At 44.1% G+C, this 25,885-nt stretch overlaps 1 protein-coding gene across 1 annotated transcript; it reads left to right on the top strand.

The window, feature by feature from the left end:
- Positions 1-672: 672 nt before the first annotated feature.
- On the top strand, positions 673-21,336 carry smad6b (SMAD family member 6b). The gene is made up of 4 exons (XM_042412499.1): positions 673-2,190; positions 5,191-5,247; positions 5,993-6,070; positions 20,288-21,336. Exons 1-4 carry the CDS (start codon positions 1,392-1,394, stop codon positions 20,827-20,829), a joined length of 1,476 nt encoding a protein of 491 aa, XP_042268433.1. The 5' UTR covers positions 673-1,391; the 3' UTR covers positions 20,830-21,336.
- The last annotated feature ends 4,549 nt before the right edge of the window (positions 21,337-25,885 follow it).

Raw genomic sequence — 25,885 nt, 5'->3', positions numbered from 1 at the left:
CTCAGCTCATCTGGTACATCTGACAGAGGTTTGAGGGTGGCTGTCAATCACAGCTGTCAAGCCAAGGCAGTAGTAGTACAGCCAAAATGATCGCACCTCTATAACCAATCCTGCATTGAGTGGTTAGGACCTCCTACCTTATTAACATATAGACAAAGACATAAAGAAATGAAGAAATGTGAAAATAAAGAAATATTGAAATGTAGAAATACAGAAATAAATAAATGAAGAAATACAGAAATAAAGAAATAAAGAAATGTAGAAACAGAAATAGCCTAAATAAAAGTTGATGTATGAAAATGTATTTAAATACCTTCAAGATGTTAATTTATGTCCTTTTTTCATTACTAAAATCTATGTATTTTATTTATTTATGTATTTAATTATTTATTTATGCATTTATTTATGTATACTTGAGTCATTTTTCGTCCTCCATAGAAACCTTGTTTGCGCAACAATCAGTGCAGCTCACAGCCGCCAAAGTGTCTAGACTAGCACATGATGGTAGTCAGCCAATGGCTCCACCGCTCTCCTCGGGGGCCCCGTGTGTGTGTGTGTGTGTGTGTGTGTGTGTGTGTGTGTGTGTGTGTGTGTGTATGTATGTGTGTGTGGTGTGTGTGTGTGTGTGTGAGTGAGGAAGAGGGGGGGAAAAAAGAAAAAGACAGAGAAACAGAGAAAGAAAGGGATCTGGGTTGCAGTTTGGTTTAGGTCTGAGTAGAGAAGCAGGAGTGCGATTCAGCACCGGGATTGATCCTCTTCATGTAGTTTCAGCTCGCATGGATATTTTGTTGGGATTGTAAAAAAAAACAAAAAACAGAAGTGCACTGACATCTGAAGAAGAAGACAAGGATCCTGACTTCTAGTGCATTTATTGGGATTAAATCGCCTCGAAGTACCCTATGCTGAACGTATCGGTATAGAAAGTAGATTTGAGGTCGTTAAAAGTCCGAAACTGTTTCAGGCTGCGAGTTGCCGTCTTGGGCTGAAGGTTGCTGGCTTTGGATTATGTTACAAAGTATATTATGTTATGTTATTATGTATTCTACCTTTTTTATTCGTTCGTAGCAAATATATAAACAGTCCATTCCGCAGCGATCCGGGATAATAAGTCACAATTTGAGCCGCTTGATTATTTACAGTATAGTCGGTTAATTCATGCATTTTGATCGGAATGCTGCAGTGCATTTATTGCGCGGTTTTGTTGTTGTAGATGCGACAAAATAGCCTTCACTCTAATGTTGCGGTTTTGCCACCAATGCTCGTCAGTTGGCTGTGCATGCGTTGCACGGCATTTCACAGACATTAATGTTTTGCAACGACCGTAGAAGTATCTGTAATATTCGGATATCCGTACAAGAATAAAACCCCCATATAGATTTTCAAGTTGTCGTATGTTCAGGACGAAACGCTCAGGTCTTGTGCGGCGACTCTGGAGAAGCCGTTTGATCCCAGATAAAGAAGGGGAAGATGGAAATGGCAAAACTAGTGAGGGCTGTAGGGACGATCTGTTCGGCAACAACCCAGAGAAAATTCCCAAAACGGAGCTCAGACCGATGACCCCTAGCGGGTCTTTTGTGGGGGACATAGGGGGTGTGTGCACCCGGAGCCCCGTGGAGAACAGCGGCTTGGGGGTCACGTCGGACCAAGATGGGGGTGCGGTGTGCGTCCAGGAGCAGGGGAGCCCCCGCTCCATACAGGACAGCGAATGCAGGACTGTGACGTGCTGCTTATTTAAAGACCGGGACCACTCCGAGCTCAGGGGTCCAGAGACGGCTCAGGGTACCAGGGATCCGGGCTCGTGTCACTTCGTGTTGAGGAACCTTGGACCACGGGACAGCGGCTTTCCTGAGGCGCAGGAGGCGATGCCACGTGCGGTGTTAGAGCAAGAGCTGAAATCAGCCACATACTCTCTTTTAAAAAGGCTAAAGGAAAAGGCGCTGGATACCTTACTAGAGGCAGTGGAGTCCAGAGGAGGGATGCCGAGCGACTGTGTTATGGTTTCTCGGACAGAGCTGAGGTTGGGCGGCCATGTGGCATCTCCACAGCTCCTTGTATGTAAACTGTACCGCTGGTCCGACCTCCAGCACTCGGCCCAGCTCAAACCGCTCTGTGAGTGTAAGAGCTTTGGGGCCCTGGACAGTCCGTCAGTATGCTGCAATCCCTATCACTACAGCCGGCTCTGTGGGCCAGGTAAGGTTATCTACCGGGACATGCAAACTGTATTTGTTTGTAGCACCATACAGACCCTTCTAGATGTTGCTGCTTGGTGTCACCAAGTAGTCCATTAACAGATGACCATAAGGCACAGGTGTTCTTTTACTCTCTTGTCTATCTCTTTTCAGGTTTTTTTTTTTTTAAAGATATCTTGACGTCTATCGAAACAAACATGCAAGTAAACCCTGCAGATACAGCTCAATAATTATGCCAATCAATGTGCATTTAAATAGTCACATGATTATTAAGACAACTGAAAAGGTCATATTGACAGTTACATGGCAGAAATGAACTCTTCAACCTTGTTTTATTTGCTTGGCTTACATTCATTCATATAGAAAGAAAGGGTGGCCATTTGATTAAGTAGTTAATGATTGCAGAAGTCATCCATATAGCAAGGTGAACAATAATCTCACATTGAGCAAAGGATATGAGCTGAGGTAGATTTGATGCCACATAAATGTGTAAATATTGTCCCATGCGGGAACATTTTACCACAATGCTTTGAAAATATTCAATCAGTCTGATGTCCCATTTAAAGATTCCCCTTGATAGACAGTTTTTGTCAGTGCTACACCAGAACATCGCTCACACTGGCCTTCAACATCTGGGCCTCACAATGAAGGAGTGTGTTTGTTTGGACTGCAGCAGTTCTTCCAGGTCTTCTAAGTTAAAGTCTTTAATTCAGTACCTAATAACTTTTAGCACATGGCATCTTTAGCATGTCTGAACATTTCATTGCGTCCAGTTAGATTGTTATTATGGCTGTGTTTGAGTTCTTACCTCTGGTGGTTTCAGGTTTATTGCCAGGTAGGTCAAACCATCAAGAATGTAAACATGTATATGATCGTATAGACTCACTTAGAGATTTAGATCTGGTGCCATAGGTCAGTGTAGTTGGTGTTGTGGTAGAGAATAGAGCTTTATCTTCACAATCAATGAGCTATCTATGGCAGAACCTCCCTGACCTATATTAAACAGATTAAATTTTGGCAGGGGGCAGGCCTGTGATTTGGCAAACCTTAAACGCTGGGCCACTCGACCCTGTTGACCCGATGACAACGCGTGGTATCGTGTAAAGATGCAAGCGTCAGTATTTCTGTCTTCTCACTGGCACAGGAGGTGGATTTTCCATAACATCCATGTTTACTAGAGCCAGCTGGCTGTGACAGGCACTTCAAAGTCATAAGTCCAACAATATCATAATTCATAGCGCGCAAATGTAGTAAACTGATGCAGCTTTGGCCCTCCTGTCCCACCATGCTGTCTGACCTGATCAGAACTGTTTATATAGAGCTCCAGGGTTGTCAGTAAATCATGGTGTTTGTTAGTTTGAAGAGATTGTGTTAGGTAGAAGGTGTAAGAAGTTTGTTCCCCCTGCTGAAGTGGATGTGAGACTGTGATGTGTGAGTTTCTCTCCACTAAAACTAGCAAGATGAATTGTAAGAAGAGGGAGAGGGGCACATACCCCATATTGGGACTAAGGCTCGTAGTAGACATAGCTCACATGCGCTCATGCGTGGCCGATAGAGCTGGTATTTCTTTCATGCTATTCAAGAGGGGGGGCTTTGAATCAAGACCTTAATTACTGGTTTTGACATTGTTTGTAAATGGGGAAGTAAGATACATAGAATTATATAAGAACAGCATTCAATACATAAAATAGATCTTAACTGGAAAACATTTTAATCTCTTGTAAAACTTGAAACATGCCTAAAAACAAGTTTTTTTTAACTGCAGTTCAGTCTGCTTCTGTTTGATTCTAAAATGATTTGAAAATAAACTGCTGGTTTATGTTTTGTGTGAGAGATTTCTAAAGAATAAACCAGCATGTAATGTGTGGCAGAGAGCTTGCATTTAAGTGGACCAAAACTTTTTCCTTTTATATTGCCAGGCATTATACTTTTCGAATGAGATCAGTTTCAAGTTGCGCCTTAAAAGCCCTTTTGTCCTAAGGAGGTCCCCTCATGCTATTTAGGTGAAGGAGTGGTGATAATATACAGTTTGCATACTACTGGCGCCAGACTGACTAGCTGTGTATCTGAGTGACTGAGTTCAGATCCTGGCAATTACTGCCGCCACTCTTAAAGGACCCGCTGCTATTATGCTTTTCTCCTTCCCCTTTTCCCTGTAGGCGAGGTCACAGTGTGCTCACAAAGTTTTCTTTCCTCTGCTTTCCCTCTTGTGCAAGTTATTCTCTTCATTCCTCCTCTTCTTATTAGATAAAATCAAGGTCTCTGAACACAGTGAAGTTAAAAAGCAGAGATTTACTCTTGATTCAATAAACTACTAACTAAAAGTTATGGTTAGTCTCTGTGGTTGTAGTAATGGCTGCTTTAGTTAAATATTATCTCCTTAAATAACAGCAACTAATGTGTAGATTTCTGTTAGTTTCATTAGGTTTTTAATTAGCTTTAATTAAACAAAATGATTTAATTCTGTTGGACGGGCACAAAGCCTAAAAGTTAAGATGTAGTCTGATAACCAATCTGAAATGAAACTGTAAACTTGAAGCTTTATTCTGGCTTGAGTTTTGTTGTGTAGACATGTTTCTTTTTGTATCTATTACAGATTGATGACTGTGACTTCACACAGAACATAATGTAGTAAACAATGTTTGCTTAACTTTTTATTGCTGTAATATCAAACATTATCAGACAGGAGTCTTTACATAGTACGTGCAAAGAGGAGCATAGGAAGTACAAGATTTGAGCTACAAAGTAGTCACTGTTCCTTCACTGACCAGCTTTATCAGCCCGCAAGACACTTACGCCAGCGTTGGAGCCTTTTAACTTCTTAACATGCATTTTTTTCTTACACTATACTAGTCCAATGTATGCAAACATCACCTAAGAATTATTAGATAGATGTTTTTAGAACCCATATAAATTAATTCAAGTTTAAATGACATTGATATCTTTTGAATAGCATTTCTTCACTTTATTAGGTTATTGACATGACTGTTTTGTGTTACAGAGTCACCCCCACCTCCTTATTCGAGGCTTTCCCCTAATGAAGAACACAAGCCACTGGGTAAGTGACAAACCTGAATCATTCCTTCTATTTCATCCCCAGTTATTGATGTTCATCTGAATTCTGCTGTTAAAATTATAGCCTCTGTGCTGTCACTTGTAACCAGTTAGACGTACAACTGTAATCACTTAATTTATCATCCGTTCTTTAATATTTATTATAACATCTGTAATGGAACTTGCAAACTGCAGGGTCAGTCTCTTGTTTTTAGACCTTGGCTTTACAGGATTATCTGAAAGAAGAAGCAGGAATAAAACAATGTGGGGAATTTTAATGGCCATAATTGGGCACAGTGACTGGCAATTCGCGTGGTAGCTTTGAGATGAGACCTAGGCCAGCATGTGGCATAATGTCAGAATGCCAGCCAGAGCCAGTGTAGGTAGTATGTACTGTGGGCTGCTGGGACTCTGGAGCCTGGCTGCTAGCTGGGGCTGCAAGCCTGAGTACAGCTGAGGTTTCTGGCGGCATTTGGAGGGGATGTCATCAGGTAAAGCCTCTTAATGAAGCTGCCATGTTACCCACAGTGGGATGATAGTCTTTGGTGGATTGGGAACATGATATTGACACTAAATAACAATGATTTTCATGTTTTAATGAAAAAAATAAGGAAAAGATTTGTGGAGAAATGCCAACATTACAAAGAAGTGTCCACTGAGACTGATAGACCTGAGGAATAGTGAGAGTTCAGAGTGGCGGTTGTCAACGTCAAGAGATGAAACGCTGATTTCTGTTTTATTCCCTACAGATCTGTCAGACTCCACATTGTCTTACACTGAAACTGAGGCAGCCAGCTCACCAAACATCACACCAGGGGAATTCTCAGGTGGGTGTGTTTATCTAACTGCCGTCAGTCTCCAAATAAGGAGCTTATTTCCGAAACACTGATTTTAGAAATTAATGATTACCAGAAGTTTATCATCCCAGAGGATCTGGGTCGGTAAATATTGAGGTAATTTGTCAAATAAGGACTTCATTTTCTCACAGAACTTTAAGGTTTGTTTGTCTTTAATGTTATGCTGTACGTTTTGTAACAGTAGATGGTATTTGCTTTTTGTTGGCACAGTAGACAGACTGTATAGGTTTGGATGGTCAAATGTTGGTTTGACATGCAGTACGTAGGAATGAATATGGTTTCTTTCCTTTTAATGACATTTTTTAGGTACTAAGTTTGAACTGTAATCCTTTTTTTTACTTGGCTTTCAATACATGTCTGAGCAGCTGAAGTTCTGGTATTGGACACATACTAGCTTGAATCAAGAGGGACTAAGGAAACATTTTTCAGCTTCCACTTAAGGCACCATTTGCCCAAGTATCAGATTTAGTATTCTGCAGGATAAAAATAACTCAATGACAAAGTTATCCACTTGGGGAAGATCATTTTTACACAAATTAGGGGTTTGGCTCTATGATTAATTCATAATGTTTGAGCAGTGAAGAACCTATTTTACCTACAAGATATAGTGGCATGGGACTATGTTAATATGTAAATAAGAGATTAGTGTCTCATCCTGATGCGTTTGTTCCCCTGCGTCTTTTAATAAAGTCAGAATAGTAGAATACATGACTTCACAGAGCACTTTGTTGAGTGTTGCATTGTCCTGTTTTCAGGCTTTGACATAGTCTAGCTGGAAAAAAAACTAAAGGGAAGTATATTTCTTTAAGAGTGTACTTTAATAACAGTTCAGCACTGTATTCTGCATAGCTGTGGAGTGTATCTGGATGAATAGGCAAACTTACAAAGGTAATTTCATTTTGATGTTGTGCTTTATTCCTTCTCATTAAAGGCCATTATGAACAGTCCAAGCTTTATAGATAAAGGTTTCATTGTGAGCGGTGCAGAGGTTCAGCGGGGCGTGTGTGTTGGCCACAGAGCCGGCCTCCCCTCCTCTGTTTTTCTTTCAGAAATATTTGAGTGGGATCAAACTGTAATAAGATCCAAGCTCGCTCAGAAACACACACAAGCACACATACTTGTGCACATGCATGTGCACACACACTCACACGTACAACTCTATCTAGCTTGGCTGTAAGTGGGCTGCGGGGAGGGGTGGGTTCAGGGAAATGGAGTTGCTCCTGTGAATGGGGCCACACCAAAGGAAGCGAGTAGAAACAGTCCTGTCCTCTGATTTGAAATGAAACACTCCTTTCTCATGGCACAGAGTGAGCATGCCTCCCCCTTCACATTAGGGCTGCAGCCAGCGTGCATAGTATTATGTGGACATGGAGTCAGAGCCCTCATTTTGGGGCTTGCAGAGAACAGCATTTCCTGTTCAAGGGTCTGCCATGGCTCAGAGGCCTGGACATTGAGCAGTTGACATGGCTACCTGGCAGTGAAGTATTCAGTCAGCAAGGGCCCCCTCCTCCCTAGTACACATGCTGTCACCACCTCAGCATGGCCCGGCGACACTCCCTGAGTCAACAAATGAGGGGCTTGTCAGAGCGCGCACCACAATTCCTCAGAGACTGTGGTGAGGAGGGAGGATCTAGACATGCTAGGCTTTGGTTTCTTCCAACTGTGTTGCTGCTTGTACAGGCTGGGCCGGATCATTCTCTTTTGGCCGTGACACACTCAGCAACTTGGACTTTGGAAAGAGAATGACCAGTGCACCACAGGGTGGTAGTTTTTCTGTGCTGTGAGCTAATTTGTGAAGCCAGTTTGATTCTGATCATTTTTGCGCAGTTTGGACAGTATGTTGATATGTGGTTGGTATTAGATACATGTTGAGTGAAACAAACCGTCGGCATCTTGTCAACGATACAGTTTCTCCACCAAGTATTTGCACTTATTTGTCAGAGCATTTTTGGTCATCATAGGACAGAGAGCCAGAGAGCCTCCTTATATAGCCTGCTTAGTTCAGCTTTAAGATACAGGCTTGTAATGCATATTGTCAAGTTATACTGTGTTGAACATGCTGCTGACCTGGAGATGACATTCTCTGTGAATCCCCCTGCAGCTTGGGTAGCAAGTGACTGTGTGTAACCGGAGTTGTATGGGATCCAGACTCCACCCCTGATACAGGAACAAGTAAACCTCTTAAAAGCAAGTCTGGGGGGCAATGGGTGGGTAGGTGGGGTGTAGTCAAATAATCAACTACAGTTTGCAGCCCAGGGCTACAGAAATACTCGCTGTGCATTCTTCTGCATCACACAATGGCAGAAAAACTGATCAGAACTGGTTGGTTTGGTCAAGCTCGTTCAACAACTTCAACCAATATACAGAATATATTCAAGGGAACTGGAAAAATACTTCTCCACTGGTTTTAGATTATTTGGTACCTTTCTTGATACAAGAAGTATATTTGAATCAATACACTGAATGTTGTGAAGTTAATATTACAGTTACATTTAAGTGCAGATGCATTTCTCTGATTCCCTCGGGTTGATTCTTGAAGTTGTTTAACTTGCTGAAATGCTCTTAGCCATGCATTATTGTATTATCTGGTCATAGACATTTGGACCATTCAGAGATTTATTTACACATGGCTGTGTCGCAGTGTGGGAGAAAGACAGCCCCAGTAGGCACCCTGTGATGTCTGTTTACGTCATGAGTGGACCCAGCTTTAAAGCCTGTACATACATAATATACCTTAGTACTATGTGTGCGAGGGAATGTGCCTTTGCCTGTGCTGCCCTCCCAGTCTGCCTGCACACCTGTTTCCTCACTGCCTGGGCCTCGTCGTGTGGACATCAGAGTTAAACCCTTTGAAGCAGGTCTCATTGCTTCCTGTATGACTGTCTGAGAGCCTTTTCCCCCCCTACACATTGACTTTATTATGTCAGTCACATTGTCTCTAACATTCAGTGCGTTGACATGCACCTGAGTAACAGGGTTACAGCAGGCTTTCTCCTGCAAGCTAGTTCTTTAAATGTCATGTAAACGAGAAACCTGGTTATCATAATCGGGGCAGGGGATTAAGGAAACCTGATTTCAGCTAGATTTCTCCTGGAGAAAGCTGATCTCTTGGCCATGTATACAGGCAAAGTCCTACTGAAATAGAAACTGACACAAAGCAGCTTGCAGAAGCCTATATATGGTAGTTTCCACCGCTTAACATTTGACTATATGTTCAATTAATACACATTCACACTCCGCTCTGTCTGTCTGCCTCTTCTCTCACTGTACTGTCAGTCTGCTCCGACACACACACAGAAATCTGATTGACTGATCTGCTGCAACCAGATTACTACAGGGCATGTAAACGCGTTCTCCGATTACCTGCAGAACCTGGTTTCTCTGAGTAACCCGGTTACTGGAGTCCATGTAAACACACTGATAGGGGGCTCTTCATGTTTGACACTTCTTCTTCATAATGCTGCTTTGGCCAGGTCTTACTCTGAATGTGAGGAAGTGTACCGAGATGCAACTTCAGAATGTAAATCATTGTGGATATGGTCTTTGTTAGAGTGATGTGTCATTGTTTGATGTGCACAATGAATGACGCCGTCCTGCCCTGTGTGCACTGTAAGATCATGGCTCCAGTCTGCCTACATTCTTGACTCATCAGAGGTTGTGTCCTCAATCTACCCATTGGAATTTGTCAGCATAACACTGTGTGTACACGCTCATGTTGGTGCGAGTTGACATCACCGGTGTGAATAGAGGGGCTCCCTCGGATTCACTGGGTCAAGCGACCAGAGGACATGCAAAGTGACCTGAGTCACTGTCCCTTTTTTTTTTTATGTTCCTCTTTTCTTCCCCTTCCTGAGAATGTAGGAAAGTTGGACAGGAGGAGCGGAAAGTTTGAAAGTTGCTGGACATGGATTGCACAGAGTGCTGTTGCTCTTACTGAAGGGAAGAGGACATCAGCAGGTAGTCAGGGTTCCCACACAGTAATCATACCAGATTCTCCTACGTCTGCCTGCCTGTCTCCGGAGGAAAGGCCAGCGCAGTCTCTCCGCCTGTCTTGTCTGCAGACAGGCACTGTGTCAGGTCCACTCTGTTATTGACTGATTCTTCCAGGCAGAACAAGGCAGTTAGTAGATAGATGGGAAGGGCTTCATGTGAGTCACAAAACAGATTGCTCAGGGAAATTGCGGTGTACTGTGCGCAGGTGCTAGGACGGCAAACAGGCATCTGTAAAGGTTTTGTTTATACATTTTTAAGTCTCTGTTTCTTCCTTTGGGTCCTCGTATGAGTCCAGATGCATGCCTGCATACTTTCACACAGAAAAGCAAAGCAAATTGAATTGTGCAGTCAATACTAATCACAGCCTGCCTGTCTGTGTCAGGAAGAGGCCAGCACTAAGCATTAAACCATTCCCTCTGTCTGTGTCAGAGACAGTGGAAATGCATGGAATAATTAGACAGTCTAATCAAGGCATGTGATGCGTCTCTTGATTAAAGCAGATTAGACTGGGCCCGTACTTGTTGATCTGACTTTGAAGGCATGTGATTCCGCTTCTGCTAAAGGAACAAATTAAATAGCATATCTACTGTACACATGTGAAAATATTTGGGATAGATTGCACCTCTAATTTGCGCAGAAGTGTCTCATTATGTTTTTCCGTATTAGATCATCTATTTAGTTCATTGCGGTGGCTTTGGTATTTTATGGATGGCTCTTTTAAGTTGTGCTTTATTTTTTTCTCTGCTGAGCTTAAGTGTGACGCTGAGTGACATAATATAGCTGACATCATTTACAGCACACCCAAATTCAGAGCCAAATAATTAATTTATAGTTGCCCTGTACAACTCAGGAACCGTTATGTTCAGTGAGCCACTAATAATTTATTTGTAGGGTAGTGTGTTTAGTATTTACAGCATATCTATTTCCCATCTTGATGTTGCAGCAGTACTCTGACTTTGAAGTGCTCAGTGAGAGGTATGGTCTGATGGGGTGACAACTGCATCAGCATGTGGGCTCTGTCCCCCTCCCTACCCCTAGGCATGATCCCCCCCCCTCCTCCATCCCACAGAGAGTGATGCAGCCAGGGCTCATCTCCCCCTGCAGCCTGGCACATGGCCTCAGGTTTCCACCGCAGCCCTGAGCCTTCCCAGCGCCTCGCCGCCCACACTCCCTCAGGAGCCCCAGTGCTCCAGGATACGGGATGTGGAAATAATGTGACTCGAGTGCTTCCACCCTGCCTCCCGAAATCAGGTTTTGCGGATTGTTTATTTGAGGGGAAGGAGGCCTCAGACAAACATCCTGTTTTAAAAAGCTGCCTGGGTTTTGTAGCAGTGCAAGGCGGTGAATTGCCCCTTTGACAGTGGGGGGAGACTGAGGAATGTTGAAGAGAAGGCCAGCATCTCAGGGGACATAAGGGGGCTCTCCTCACCCGTTTGTCATGTCCAGTTTGCAGAGTCCGTTTTAAGCAGGGTGGGGGGTGGAGGGTTGTAGCTATACATCCTGAAGGGTCCTGTGCTCTATTCTCTCTGTAGCAGTGTGAAGCCTGTACCCACAGTCCTCGTCTCAAGTATCCGTTCCTGTCCTGGGAGGCTGGCTTCCGTTTCCCCTTACGTAACACACATACACATAGAAAAAGAGCCATTGATAAGAGCGATAAGGCCATTTTTCATTTTCCCTTTCTCAGCATTGTTAGACTGTGGTGTGTCAGAAATCCACTTTCAACTTTTTCTCTCAGGGGTTATGACTTTGAAGATTCTCAGTAGTGTCCCCCACAGCTTACATGACCTATTAGTTCATTAATATGAGGTGTTTGTTGTTGTGTATAGGAGGGTGTGTATGTGTTTGTATGCATTTGATTGTTAGTAATTTGATTGCCGTCTAGGTTGTTTCCCCTCAAATTGCAAATAGGTTGTCTGACCATTAGATTGGGATCTTTTCTTTTTGTTCTAGTTTCTTTGAGTTTGAGGACTTGAAGATGTGAGCCAAGTCAACATTACAGCAACCCTTATTATAGGTTTATAGTAGAGCAATCTCCTTAGTGTGGGCTGTCTGTATCAGCGGAAATGCAAGTCAGAAGTAAGCACTTTTTAATTTGTCACATAGATGCAAAGGAGGGAGTCATGTTGTCATTGTGTTTAAATTTTTTGCACTGAATTTTCTCTGAGAGATGATTTTCAGTCAGCACTGGCAACACAGGTCCTAGACGTGGTGAGGTAATGTGACCTCTACGTGCAGAGTGAAAGCCATGCTAATCTAAAGCAGTCCTTGGAGAGGCCTGAAACCCCTTACATGTCAACAGAAACTAGCCTGCTGAGCTTAGTATTTATCTGTCTCCACTTGGCAAGCCAGTGTGGTGCCAGTGCTGCTGGGTGTTTGACTAACTTCTGAAGGGCTCACAGATAAAGATTAATCTACAGCCTAATACATAACTATGAGTCTAAGCTCACAGTGCTGTGCTTGTCATTAGAATTTACAGAGCGTACTGTGCTCAACGAGGATAAGGTGGACTGTGTTTCATTTTAAGTCTCACCACACAGATAGAAAGTACAGTCAGTAGAAATAACAGGTGTGCTTAGGCTATAATTTTTGCCCCATATTCTACCTTAGCAAACAAAGTGAGTGAGCTAATCTAGTCGTGTGCTCACGGAAGGCTGCTGTTGCCATCTTCACTCCCTTCACACCGCAGCGCAGCACCCGCCTCTACCAATAGCGCCTCTACCAATAGCGCCATTCATTCAGCTCAGGGCACAGGGTTACAGCAACAAATAAAGAGCGTGCAATGCCATTAAAAATGTATGGAATGTCCAACTGTTAGTTTAGTGTTTTATGGTGCCTCCTCTCAAGGCTGAGAGGGGGAACAATACTTCCATTCGAGCTGGCCACTGTGAATGTGCTAGCCTTGCATTGCCTGGCAAAGCGTAGTGAAGGAGGTGCCAGTTGTAGATGCTGTTTTTATTTTCTGACCATTTTACCCACAATTATAAATCCAGACACTGGCCTTGGCCAGCTATGATTTAGGCCTGTGGTCTGATTGCTGGCTAAAATAGATTTAAGATTTTTTTCCCTTCCTCCCCAGAGGAGCATTGACAGTTGTGCCTGAACCTATGGCTGTCAGTATTTTTAAAACTCAGAATAGCCAGCGCATTCTTTGAGCCTCCAGAATGCTGTGTGTGGATTAACTGTAGGGGCCCATGTCATTCGACATCTCTACACAAGCCTTTTACAGCTAGAGGGAAATGATAGGAGCTCATTGTGGACGAGTGAACAGTAAACTCACCCCAGAGTACCCAGGCCTGGTTAATTTTCTCTCTACTGTACACATGTAAACTGAGAGACAGGGACTTGATTTTCTCTCTTTCCTTATCTTGAACTTGATCTACTGGAGATATATCTTCATTCCACTCCCATGTCCTAACATGGGGCCAAGTATGATAGACATAATTTGGAGCCTTTGATCTTGTTCCTGAAAGCTGATGCCTTTTAAATCTACCCAGAAAACCTTTTTTTTTTGAGTGATAGTCTAGGAAAACACGGCTGATAATATATTGTTTACAACGGCTTAGCTTACCGTACTGACCAGGCACTGCACACACAGGTATTTTATTTCCTAAGCATGTACAAGTATGTGTGCCCCCGACAAAGCAAATTGTACTGTTGCAAGTTGTAGTTTTTACAAGTTGTAAACACGCTTATGTGAAAATTCTCATTGACTATATTCCCCAGGGAAAATTATATTTACTTTTGTAATGTGTGTTTTACTTATCTTTTATTTGTGTGCATTCTGAAGTCTTGGCTGTGTGGCTCAGTACGTGCAGTCAGGCTGTCGCATTTCAGGGTACGGTTTAGATTAGAGGTCTGGCTGTAGCTTCCCCCTCTTCCCCTCTCTGTGACTGCCAGCACATAATTTACTTAATGAAATCCTGCCATTCCCTTTAGCTTCAAGATTTTTTGCAGATGTTGACAGGGAAGGACTTTGTGAATTATTGGAAATGTTCACTCCTGCATTTTTAATGAATGTCTTGCTTGTTGTGAACGGGTTGACTTGTCGGAGATGGGGGAAACAGTTGTCTTTGTTTGGGGAGCTGGTGTCTGGATGCCCGCGGTGGAGCAGTGTGGGTTACAGCCCAGCAAGTGTTGTGATTGAAACAGAAACTCTGGTGCCACATTATCCTGACAGAACACATTCTCCTCACAGACTCTGATCCACTGGGCCGATCAATAGGAAACCATTGTTTGAACGGCAACTATGTCCATCATAGCTGCTCCACCTTCCAGCCCGGTGGAAACCCAATACCTACCTTTCGCCTTAAATTAGTCAGACTAATATAACTCGTAATAATAGAGTTCCTTGTTATTGTTCATTTGAAACCAAGCCTTCGACATAGCTTGAGTATATAGGCCCGCTAACGTTGGTTTCCTCTCTCAGTATAGGGTCTTGCCTTTCCCATAAGGGAAGTGCGTTGACTCTGATCATTTATACTATAGGGCAGAAAAGTATGAATAAAATAAAAGAAATGTTTTGCACCAACAATGTTTGATTTGATGATACATTTTAAACAAGCAAGACTTTTAAAAGACAAGAAAGAACTAACCTTCTTGCTGCACCCCCGCCCCCCACAGTCCTAAGCAGAGTAGGAAGTTAGGAGGCACAGTGAGGAGGAGGGGGAGTTCAGGAATGTGCAGGGTCTCCTCTACTCAAACGCTCCAGCCTACTTGGCTCGAACCTCCCTCGCACACTCGCAAACAAACACGATTACACTCACACACACACAGACACACACAGACACACACCAACAGATAGGTTGTATGGGGAGGTGAAAGGGCACAGCCACCCAGCAGGATGTTCACTGAGTGTTTTGCTTTCGGTGCTCTTCTCAGACATCGCCGGCCTTTAACACGGCCTGTACATACGACATCCACAAACATCCCCCACAGTTTTGACAGTGCTTTTTACATGCCCTGAAGGACTCCTCGCATCACCACCATCACTTGTGTGCTCTGTGTCTCTGACACATTGCAAAGCTTTGGAGGAAACTTGAAGGAAATGAACAGCACATTCTCTTCCCTTGAAAATAAAAAGAAAAAAGAAAGCTTTCTCTCTCAAACCAGCGGCCTCTTACTCGCGCGCACATATAAGCCTCCTTAGCTTCCTGTGCTTTTTACACCCTCTGTTATTTATTGATTTAATTTATGGATTCTGTTAGTTATCTGCTATCAGGGGTACAGCACTTTTCCTCCCTCAAGGGGTCATCCCGAAACAGAAACGGAGGGAAAGTGGAGAGGAAGTAGATGACAATGTAAAGCATTCCCATTGTGACCAGCCACGCTTGGTGACTGGATTCAGTTTCTCAGGCCTTTTGCTCCCACAGTGTTTTCTCCCAGCATGTATCTCTCTCTCTCTCTCTCTCTCTCTCTCTCTCTCTTTCTATCTGTCTCTCTCTATCCCTTGCTCTCTCTCTCTATCAGCATAGAAAGGGCAGACCTCAGGGAGAAAAATCCATACACATATAAGAGCAGCTCCAGTTAGCGTGTCTGACTGATAAAGCCGACTTTGATGGCAGAGATAGCCCAGACGCCAGCCTAAATGTGGCCTGCACAGGGGTTATAGTCGGCCTGTAGGAACCATTGTCTACAGAATTAAAGCCATACCATACTCTGAACAGAAGGGGGGAGGCTTTTGCTTTAGTTCCACTTTGTTGTTACAGTTGTAAAAGAAAGTCTAAATCTAACAAATGATGGGAGGGAGGGATGCACAGGAATGTACAGGTCAGTTTGGGTAAAAAAATTAGTTTGTCCTAAATATTCACACACACAACCACAATGCACACACACACACACACACACACACACACACACACACACAGGACACACAGAGTCCTCCTATCCCCCTCCTCACCCCCCAGCCCCCCAGCCTATCAGTTCATTGGTAGAGTCTAATAGCTGGAGGGGAATCTAATCCTTGGCACAGGATGAGAGACTGCTGCTCCCCCTCCTCTCCTTGCTGCTCTCCTCCCCTCGACTGGGCTGCTTAAAGGGACTGGCAACAGTGTTTTGTTTTTTTTTTTTCTTCCTCCTCTGCAAAGTTTTGGAGGAATGAGTTCATCTCTGCTCCCCGCTCCGGATTAGGAGAGATGAAGTATAATGGAGGTGGCCCCGGAGCTTGGTGGGGAGATGTTAGCACGGAGGGGAAGCTGTTGTTTGTCTGCCTGTCCCTGACACTCGGCCTCCCATTCATCTCACTCCAAGGCTGCGGAGCTGTGTTTACCCCGGGGCAGCTCTTTTCTGCTTCTCCCGCTGCCCTTTTCCCCCACTCCTTTTCATGCTGTCTTTAAAAGCATTACTGGATGATCATCAAGGATTGCCATTGAAACTTTCAAGCCCCCATTTCTGTGTACTTAGTAGTAATTATCCAGACTCGCCCTCAAGTGCAGGGAACTCATTGCAGAGCGTTCTGCTTTTTTTTTTTTTCCATATGTAAACCTGTGGAAAAGGCTCGGGCAAGCTACATAGGCATATTCAAGGGCTGTGTTAATGGCATGTACTTCACTCATAATAGAGGAAAATGCTATAAATAACAGCTATAATTACAACAAATATTTGGTTTGTTTTGCCTACGACAATCATAGTATATTATTATTATTATTATTATTAGTAGTAGTAGTAGTGGTAGTAGTAGTAGTAGTAGTAGCAGTATCTCCATACCAACACCTACGTTTTTCATGCAGAATAATTATGCTACCAGTAAGCAGTACCACTTATAGCTGACATTTCCTTTCTGAGGCACTTAAGCATGTGTCACTGTTTGCTCTCTGGGTTCCAGCGAACTGATATATAAGTCTGTAATTGTTGTCAGATCTGATGTCCTGGGTTTGATACTCTGAATTCCTCCAATCAGACAGGCCACAAGGAAACAGAAAAAAATCAACATTTTCACATGGTTTCCATGGAGCTCCCGCCTTGTTATGGAAATCAAACTCTGCACACCAAATGCTGCCTGTTGGAGTAGTGTTTATTAAATATCCGTGTTTACTGTGTGATTGTATGTCAACATGTAGTGCGTGCAAATACGGACATTCAAGGCTACTTTCTGTTTGATAAAATGTATTTGTGGGCTTTTTATATTTTGAGTGTTGTAATCTGTTTTCTTATTTCTTGACGCTTAAGGGAAGCCAAATACAGACCGTCCTTATCATACTGGTAGAACACTGGTAGCTGTTTATTCCACATATTTCCTTTTGTAGACCAAATAGCTTCCACAAGTATGTCCACTTTTTTGCTACTACTAGTTTGAGACTGGCTATATAAGCCATTAGAGTTGATTAACTCCTTCACATGTTCAGATCATTGCCTCTGGCTGTAGGAACAGGAAGTGTAGCGGCCGTACTCTGGCTGCGTCCATCGACTGTGAGACTGACACTAAGAGGAGAGGCTTTTGAGAATAAAATAACAATAATAACATGCGCTACTATTCTAATGGGTAAACGGAGCTGTTAAAAGGTGGCAGGGTTAAATGGATGCAGAGCACCAGTAATTGCTCCCATCCCATCGTGGCTCCGCCCTGAGCAGACCCTCTGAAAGCCCAACATGGTGTCGAAGAGAGTTGGGTGTCTCTGCTGTGGTCAGAAGGGAGGGAGTCATACGCCCTCCCTTCACCGCTTCATGTCTGACGTTAAGGTTTGGTCTGAATCTTGGTCTGGCCTGTATCTGTATCAGTTTCTGGTCATATACTATTAATTAAACCTGACTTACTCATTAAACTTGACTCCATACTCTCTTATATCATTCTTGGAAAAGGTAAACATTTACAGAACATCCAAACATGGCTGAGGAAACGAGGCTTTCCTTGAAAGACTCAGAGACTGAGCAGTTGAAGAAGGGCATGCGACTCAAGCTCTGGAGTGTAAAAAAGCTGTAGTTGCTGTGGAGATATTATCCAAACAGTCTGCCAATCGGTGATAGCTCTGCTCTGTTAAAGAGATCCTAATGAGTTCTTCTCTCAAAGCTCTCACCTCAGCGCCCCCCGTAGCCAAAACACACAAGTTCAGGACAAAAACACAAACAGACCGGCTGATTTTCTTCCCACTCCAAACATACACATGTGCGCACAGGCACACGTAGACGCTTAACACAACAGGGCAACAGGAAAAGGCCTGGCTCATGGTGTGCTCATTGTCTTCCCTGAGGCTCAGGCTTAACATTAGATACATTTCTAACCTTTGTCCTGCTCATTCCTCTTCCTGGTCTTTGCAGTCTTACTGGCTACCTTCGTTCCAGGCTACATGTGAAAAGTAGATACCGTTGACCAAATTGTTTTTGCTTTATGCTCCCCATCTAAAAAGGAGGAGACGGTAGCCATTTGGCCTTTTGTGTTTGTGTGCACAGTTTCAAAGTGAGTTTACCTTGATGTGTGGGCTCCATTTGATTTGAGACAATAGAGGGCCATAAACAAGTTGGGGCTGCGTTCTTTGTGTGGCCGAGCCGCGCTGCAGTAAAAGCTGAGCTCAGAGTGGAGGAGCTGGAGTGTGGAATTCACTAATGGCACATGCATGTTGGGGCCCCTGAAGAGAGGGGGTCATTTCAGCCATCAGTGTGTGCGCAAACACACAGAGAGCCTGTCTGCAGCTCCCCCCCCCCCACCCCCCCACCCCCAACCCCCCAGCCCCACACATCCCCATTCATTCACTCACTCTTTTCCTCCCCCTCCACAACACAGAGAGCCTTGAACCAGCAGGCGTTTTGTCTGTGCAAGTCTGGTCAACGTTTTTGCTAATCTTTGTATAAACTTTACTAATGTGGGTCACTCAGCAGAAAGGTTTAGTTGGATGGGAGGTGAGCGAGGCATTTTGTTGCTGTGTGGATCTGCGATGCTCCACCTTAAAGGCGTTTGTTAATGGGGCGGGCGGTCATTAAGCCCTGAGAGCAGAGAGACTGAAAGGAATGGGGCCACAAGCCCAGGCTTTAAATCCTCTGTGCCAATAGACTCTCTGAAGCAAAATAATGGCATCACTCTGTGTGTGAGTTAATGGGAGCTGATAGCATGAAGGCTGGGGGGTCAGCGGGTCACGGGCTTGTGCTAAGTTGTCAGGGAGCTGAATGCCGTCCCTGGGCCCACAGCAGGGGGAAGAGCTGGGTGGAGGGGGAGGGGGACCCCCTGCCTGGCCCTCTCCCGTTAACCCCACTCTACTGGAATGTGAGGAAGATGAGGGAAGAGGAGAAAGAGGCACCCTCATTCTTCAGGAGTAAAGGGTGAAGAGACGGATGTGAGCTCATGGAACTCTCTGTGCTTTTTCTTCCTTTTATTCCTCATCCACCAACCAACTCTTCACTCGTCCTACCACAGATTTTATGAGCAATATAAATGTATGACAGCTATGAGCAGTGTGGACTGGAGCAGCCTCTGAAAGTAGTCGGCAGTGCTTGTGTCTCTCCTCAGTACGGTGAAGATAGAACTCTACCTAGGGAGCAGTAACTCACTTCGGAGTGCTGAGGGCTGTCACTGAAAAGAGTTCACAGACTGCAGCCATGAAAACTGGATTAACAAGCTGATTTACTGGACAGAGATGTTTGGGAACGAGATGCCAACTTTGTTCCACTGCGAAAAGAAAAAAAGAGTTTTTGTCGTCAGCTGTGTTTATTGTCACTTGAGTAAAAATGTGCAAAGGCTTAACACTGATTTTCATAAAGTTGTTAGTAGATTTTCAATCTTCCCCGAACACACTGGAAGTGCTTATTTGCCAATTTTCAGTGGAAACACTGAGTATAATCCTGAATTCATTTTAGTAAACAGGAGCTGTTTTGAAAGTGCATGTGTGAGCAGCAGTGAGTGGCTCCGTGCTGGCTGGTCAGTGTTTAATCATTACAGTGCCCTCTTGAGGCAGAGAGGGGAACTGCGGGTCTTCAGTTGGACTGACCTCACTACACCCTCCACCCCCAGGATATGTATAGTAGCCCATGTGTGTCTGTGTGGTTGTGTGTTTGTGTGTGTGTGCTGGACGGATGTGCATGCAGTGGTATTTATACAAGGCTTAGATTTCAATACAATGCCTCCTTCAGTATTTATAGTGCGACCATCTGCTCTGAACAATAAAAAGAGATAGTTAATCCCTTAAAACTTAAGCCTTCCTTTTTACTAGCCCTGTTTGCTTTTGTTTATATTTTGTTTCATGAGTGTCTCTCCGTTTCTGTCTCTTCTAGATGCCAGTATGTCTCCTGATGCCCCTAAGCAAAGCCACTGGTGTAACGTGGCGTACTGGGAGCACCGCACACGTGTGGGTCGCCTCTACACAGTGTACGAGCACTCCGTCAGCATCTTCTATGATCTACCTCAGGGCACGGGCTTCTGCCTGGGCCAGCTCAACCTGGAACACCGCAGCAGCACCGTTCAGCGCACACGAGGCAAAATCGGCTACGGCATCCTCCTCAGCAAAGAGCCGGACGGCGTTTGGGCGTATAACCGCAGTGAACACCCCATATTTGTCAACTCCCCTACTCTGGATGTGCCTAACAGCAGAACTCTGGTGGTGCGAAAGGTGATGCCAGGCTACTCCATCAAGGTGTTTGACTATGAGCGTTCGTGCCTCCTGAGGCACACTACAGAGGCTGACCTCCTGGACGGACCCTATGACCCCAACAGTGTGCGCATCAGCTTCGCTAAGGGCTGGGGCCCCTGCTACTCAAGACAGTTCATCACCTCCTGCCCCTGCTGGCTGGAGATCCTCCTCAACAACCATAGATAACACAGACGGACCCCACAAACTATCCCAAATATCATCTACCTAGATTTAATATAAAGTTTTATATATTATATGAAATATATATTATACTTGTAAATACGGAGTCATTTTTACAATGTAATTATTTATGTATGGTGCAATGTGTATATGGACAAGAGGAAAAAACGGAAAATGCACTTTGGCTTATATATATTATATATATAAATATATATAAAGATAAAGAATCTTTCAATACCAACTTGAGAAATTATACAGCAAAATTAGGATGAGCCTGGATTTGGTGTATAGTTTTCATATACTATTAATATCCAGACAAAAAGCTAACACCATTCACACATTGATAATAAAGTATTCGCATAATAATTCTCTTTGTTTGGTCTGTATCATTAGCTCTTTGTTTACAACACATTTAGTGTCTATCTACATTATTTTTATGGTTTCTTTAGACACTATACCTGATGTGATTTTCTGAAGAAACTGGCATTTGATGTTTATGCCAGGTATTTTCCCAGTCAACGCCCTGGGAGCGGATATAAAAATCTGAGATAAACTGGTCCAACTAAATGTTTTCATGCAGAAAATAAGAGCTGCCATGTCACTGTTGTTTATTAATAGTGGTCATTCACTAGTTATGGGAACATAGAGGAGTTTCTTAAAAGACTCAGCACTTAAGCGATGATGTTTATATTTCAGTAACATCTACAGTGTCAAACACAGGTTATAAGTAGATTTTAATAAAAGCTATCATGAAAGAAGCTAGCTCAACTGATCCACATGTCCTTGAGGTCCTAAGGAGCCCCGGTGATGAGGGCTAAGAGGAGATGGTGTCGTGGGGGGATAGTGTAGGAGGAAATAATGAAACTACTCAGGCTCAGCAGTTAGGAGGTCCCTCCAAAGGTGTCCCTACTTCAGCACATCATGGTTGGCCAGTGGTCACCGGTCTCGCCTCACACAGCCAGCTGGTCTCACAATGGACGTTGTTATAACTGACCAGGGATGCGGCACCCTGAAACCGCCACAGTGATCCTGGAATGTATGCAGAGAAACCAAGAAGTTTTACAAGCCTACTGGAATCTTAAAAACTACAGCCAAGGTGGATGTGGTTTAGCTGGCTTCCTTCATAATTGCTGGTGTTGGGTTGTCAGATTGGCGGTGGTGGTGGTAGTGAGGAGGGGAGGGGGGTATAAGTCTCTGCCAACATTCAGCAATAGAGGCATTCAGTAACACTCTGATTCTGGTTTAATGAGAGCTGAACTGTGCAGTTATGAGGATACACATTTTTAAAAGTGGGACTCTGAGACATCAAAACTGTTGGATGAGTTTTTTTTGAAGTGTGTGAACGAGGTGTTTCGAGCAGAGACGCACAACGAAGAGAGAATTGTTTTGTTTTTTTTATGACAGGTTGTCATATCTTTTTGTTGAAAATACAATTTTCTAACCTGAGTGTGCTGCTGAGTGCGGCGTCTTTTCCTTCCCCTCCTCCATAGAGGCTCAGACAGCCTCCTCCAGGCCTGCTGTCTGTCTGGAGCCAAGACTGTGTAGAGTTCAAACAGCAGAGAGGAGTGGCTCCACTCCGCCTCTGTCTCTGCCTCCGCTCTCTTCTCGACAACTGGGGGCCATTATCCTGCTCCTTTGTGTCTGTGTTATGGGAAAAGGGCCCACATCACCACTGGAGAGGAACTGGCAGACAATTATATGGGGTGGCGAGGAGCTAAGACACATAGTGGGCAGATTACACAAGCCACCACAGAGGGTATGAGAGGGGGCCTAATTAGACAGGGCTGGGTAGCGGCCAAGCGACAATACACATCTACTGTAGCTGCATCTCTGGGAAGGCGCCTGCTCCGCTGCGCTCCAGAGCTGGAATAGTTGTGGCAGGAGGACTCTGTAACTCTCGGCAAAGATGGAGGAGAGAAGGGAAAAGCCATGTAAGCAGCTTTGTGTGCTCCATGAGCTCAGGAATGGTATTGATTAGCGGGCTGCAGCCCTCAATCATTTTCTGGAGGAGTCTGTGTCGCTCTCGGCCCCAAAAACCCAAGCCGCCATTTTGTTCCACTGTTTATGATACACTGAGCTGTCGCTGCAGAGCTGCATTGATTAGAAACGGGTGTTAGAGAGAAAACAACATAGAAGCTACTTTGCACAACAACAACACACATGTGAAGCGCTCTCTGTGTGTGTATCATACACGATACAGTATATCTTCATTTATGTTTCTGTGCACATATGAGTGTGCGGACAACTGCTTTTTAAAGCTCTCTGAGTTTGGAAACCCTGTTATTATGGCTTCTGTCCTGCCAAAGCCTCAATGCATTCCTTAGACTGTAGATTCTTGTCTGTAAGCCTCTCCTAAGGCCTTCACAATTCACAGCTGGCAACAAAGGATTGAGGTCTCTCTGATAATTACAATCAAGTCATTAAATTAATCTGTTCCTTTTAAAGGTGAGCACACCTGCACAAATGAGTAAATGGAAAGAGTGGAGAGTAACAACTTATGAAACCTCTCTGTTTGTTCTGATAAGAGATGAGGAAGAGGAAAGAGATGTTCAGAAAAGAAATCAGTACTTCAGAGTCAGTAGGTTAGCTGAGTCGGGCAGATGTGGAACTACCGCCGCTCGCTACTACTCACTCCATTTGATGACCCCGTCTCGCACATCTGGCCCCAGTAAAAACATAGTGAGGTAATAGCACCTTTTGAGACGAAGAGAAAGATTACACAGAGCGCCTGAAACACTTCCTGCTCTCTCTCTCTCTCTCTTTCTCTCTCTCTCTCTCTCTCTCTCTCATGAACGCCGTCCCACGGAAGTCTTCTCACCTTGGCTGAGGGTGTTAATTATGGCTCCTCGCAGCTGCCATGCTCGCCACTTACTGGGCGTGCTGACACATGCCAGCGCACAGGGGATCCACGCTCTCAGAGGGGATTATGGGCCGGCACGCAGGGCAAGCCGGGAAGGGAGGCTTTTTCTTTTGGGTGTTTTTCCACCTTAACAGGCTGAATTTAAGACAGCGAATCAGAAGTGGTGTGACTGATGTGTCTGCGCTTTGGTGTGGGTTGTGTGTGTCTTTGCCTGCACAGGTGGGTGTTGTGTCTACAGCAATCACAAGCAGTTTTTTTTTTTAACTGTTGTGCTGCTAAAGTTTACTCCCAAAGTGGCATTTCTGTTTTGTATCCCTCTGATGACAAGCCATGATTCTGCTACTGTGCTGCGGGCCGCCAACTGAGCCTGGAACAGACCATTGAGTAAGCATTTAGGTGGTTTCTCAGAAGCCAAAAGCAGTCCGGTTCTGATGCTCCTCTGCAGATCCCCCCCCACCACCCCCTCCCTTTTGGTAATTACAGGGTGCACAGGGGCCTCTCTGACGTACGAAAAGGATTTATTTTAGTGAGTTTCCACAGAGGTTAAAAGAATGCCACAGTATGAGCACATGCACGCGAATACACACACACACATACACACACACCCTCAGGCTCAATTCTGACAGCATTTATCATCCCTGCCTATCCTTGTCCGATTCATATCATAGGAACACATTGGTCCCTATTTTGGTCATCCAGGTATTTCAAAGGCTTTTTATAGTTGGTTTCTGTTAGTTTCTGTAAATCCTGTTCACCTTGTCGATTGTCATGTGTTTATAAAGCAGACAGAAGTCTCACTCTTCACTACTTCACAGTGACACACTCAACGTGACTGAACAGGGGGCCTTTTTCTTTCTTTTCTTTTTTTGAGTGCACACAGGCATGACACTGCTCCGTTTCTCTCACCTAAAGTGGGATGTTTTGTTTCCTTTTAAATCAGAATTCCTCTTTCAATTAACCCCTACCAAAGAACAAGGCTCCATTCACTGCAGAAACCACTAGAATTACATTCTTTAATGCTCCATTTTTATTGGTTAGGCAGAGTATTCTCTTTTTTTTCTGTCTGCATGAGGAGTTTCACTGATGAGAAGAAAAGATGTGTTCGCTGAGTTCTGTGTGATATTGTCTCAAAAATCCCTATAATTTATACCAGCCTTTAATAGAGTTGCTTTATGGGCTATAATCAAATCCCTCCAGACCCTTCTATCTAAATTGTGAGGCAATAGCACATGAATGCAGTTTGCTGCAGCAGTGCTGAGATACATATTTATATGCCTGCATGGTTGTGGTTGTGCCTGCCTGTGGGTTTTTCGAAATGTGACTCTTTGAGAGAGCCAATCATGAACCAGTTTTGCACTCTATGCTAAGTAATACAAAATACATTCGCTTAACACTGAGACTCACATGTTTTGAGAAGTAATCCTATATATTAAAGTATGTCATGCTCATTGATGTTGCCAAGAACTCCACAGGCCTAGTTTGTCCTCTTAGAAGTCTGAGTTGTTTTTTCTTTTTTTCCAAGGGGCTGTAAAAGAGAAGATCTAGGAACGCGGCCCCCTTTTCTTCTGCAGGGCTCCTAATATGTTCCATATTGTGAGTTTAAATGGGGTGGACTCAGGAAATGCAGTCACACTGCTTTGCCTTCCAAGCTTCCAGTCTGAGGTTTGGCCTGCAATGCTGGTGGTTCTGTGGACTGGGGCTGATTGGGCGGCTGGAGCTGCCGAGGCGGTTAGGCTCAGCCATGTGGGCTTTCTTCCTCCTCTCCTCAGGAGCCGAGATGTCCACGTCGCTGGTTCTGTTTTGTTATGCTTCTCTGCCTGCACTGGAGCTCCAGCTCATGTAGACTGCACATTAATGAAAGTCTTATCCACTCACACTATGTGTTCTGTAACTCCCTCGAATCAGGCAATAATTACACATTTTGAGAAATATGCTTATCGATACAACTCTCGCCACATAACCCCAGCAATGCTTCAACTTGACATTTTCTCACTTTGGGTTTAGTACAGATTAAACAAATGAGATATGCTTGATAGTGAGCTTTAGAGGTGCTGATAGGCAAGTATTGTTACCGTTTGACAGAGCCAGGCTAGCTGTTTCCCATCGTTTCCACTCTTTATGCTAAGCTAAGCTAACTACCAGCTGGCTGTAGCCTCATATTTACTGAACAGATGAGAGTGGTTTTGATGTTCTTATCTTATT

This window comes from Thunnus maccoyii, chromosome 5 (genome assembly GCF_910596095.1).
Source record: "Thunnus maccoyii chromosome 5, fThuMac1.1, whole genome shotgun sequence".
NCBI classification, from domain to species: domain Eukaryota; kingdom Metazoa; phylum Chordata; class Actinopteri; order Scombriformes; family Scombridae; genus Thunnus; species Thunnus maccoyii.
The sequence above is the reverse complement of the archived record's forward strand: the minus strand, read 5'-3'. Positions and strand labels throughout refer to the sequence as shown.

Bases quoted from the DNA above. Each gene is read 5' to 3' on its own strand.
- smad6b (XM_042412499.1), top strand. From the start codon at position 1,392: ATGTTCAGGACGAAACGCTCAGGTCTTGTGCGGCGACTCTGGAGAAGC. The intron at 5,248-5,992 runs GTAAGTGACAAA...TATTCCCTACAG, and splicing joins TGAAGAACACAAGCCACTGG to ATCTGTCAGACTCCACATTG. The intron at 6,071-20,287 runs GTGGGTGTGTTT...TGTCTCTTCTAG, and splicing joins CACACCAGGGGAATTCTCAG to ATGCCAGTATGTCTCCTGAT.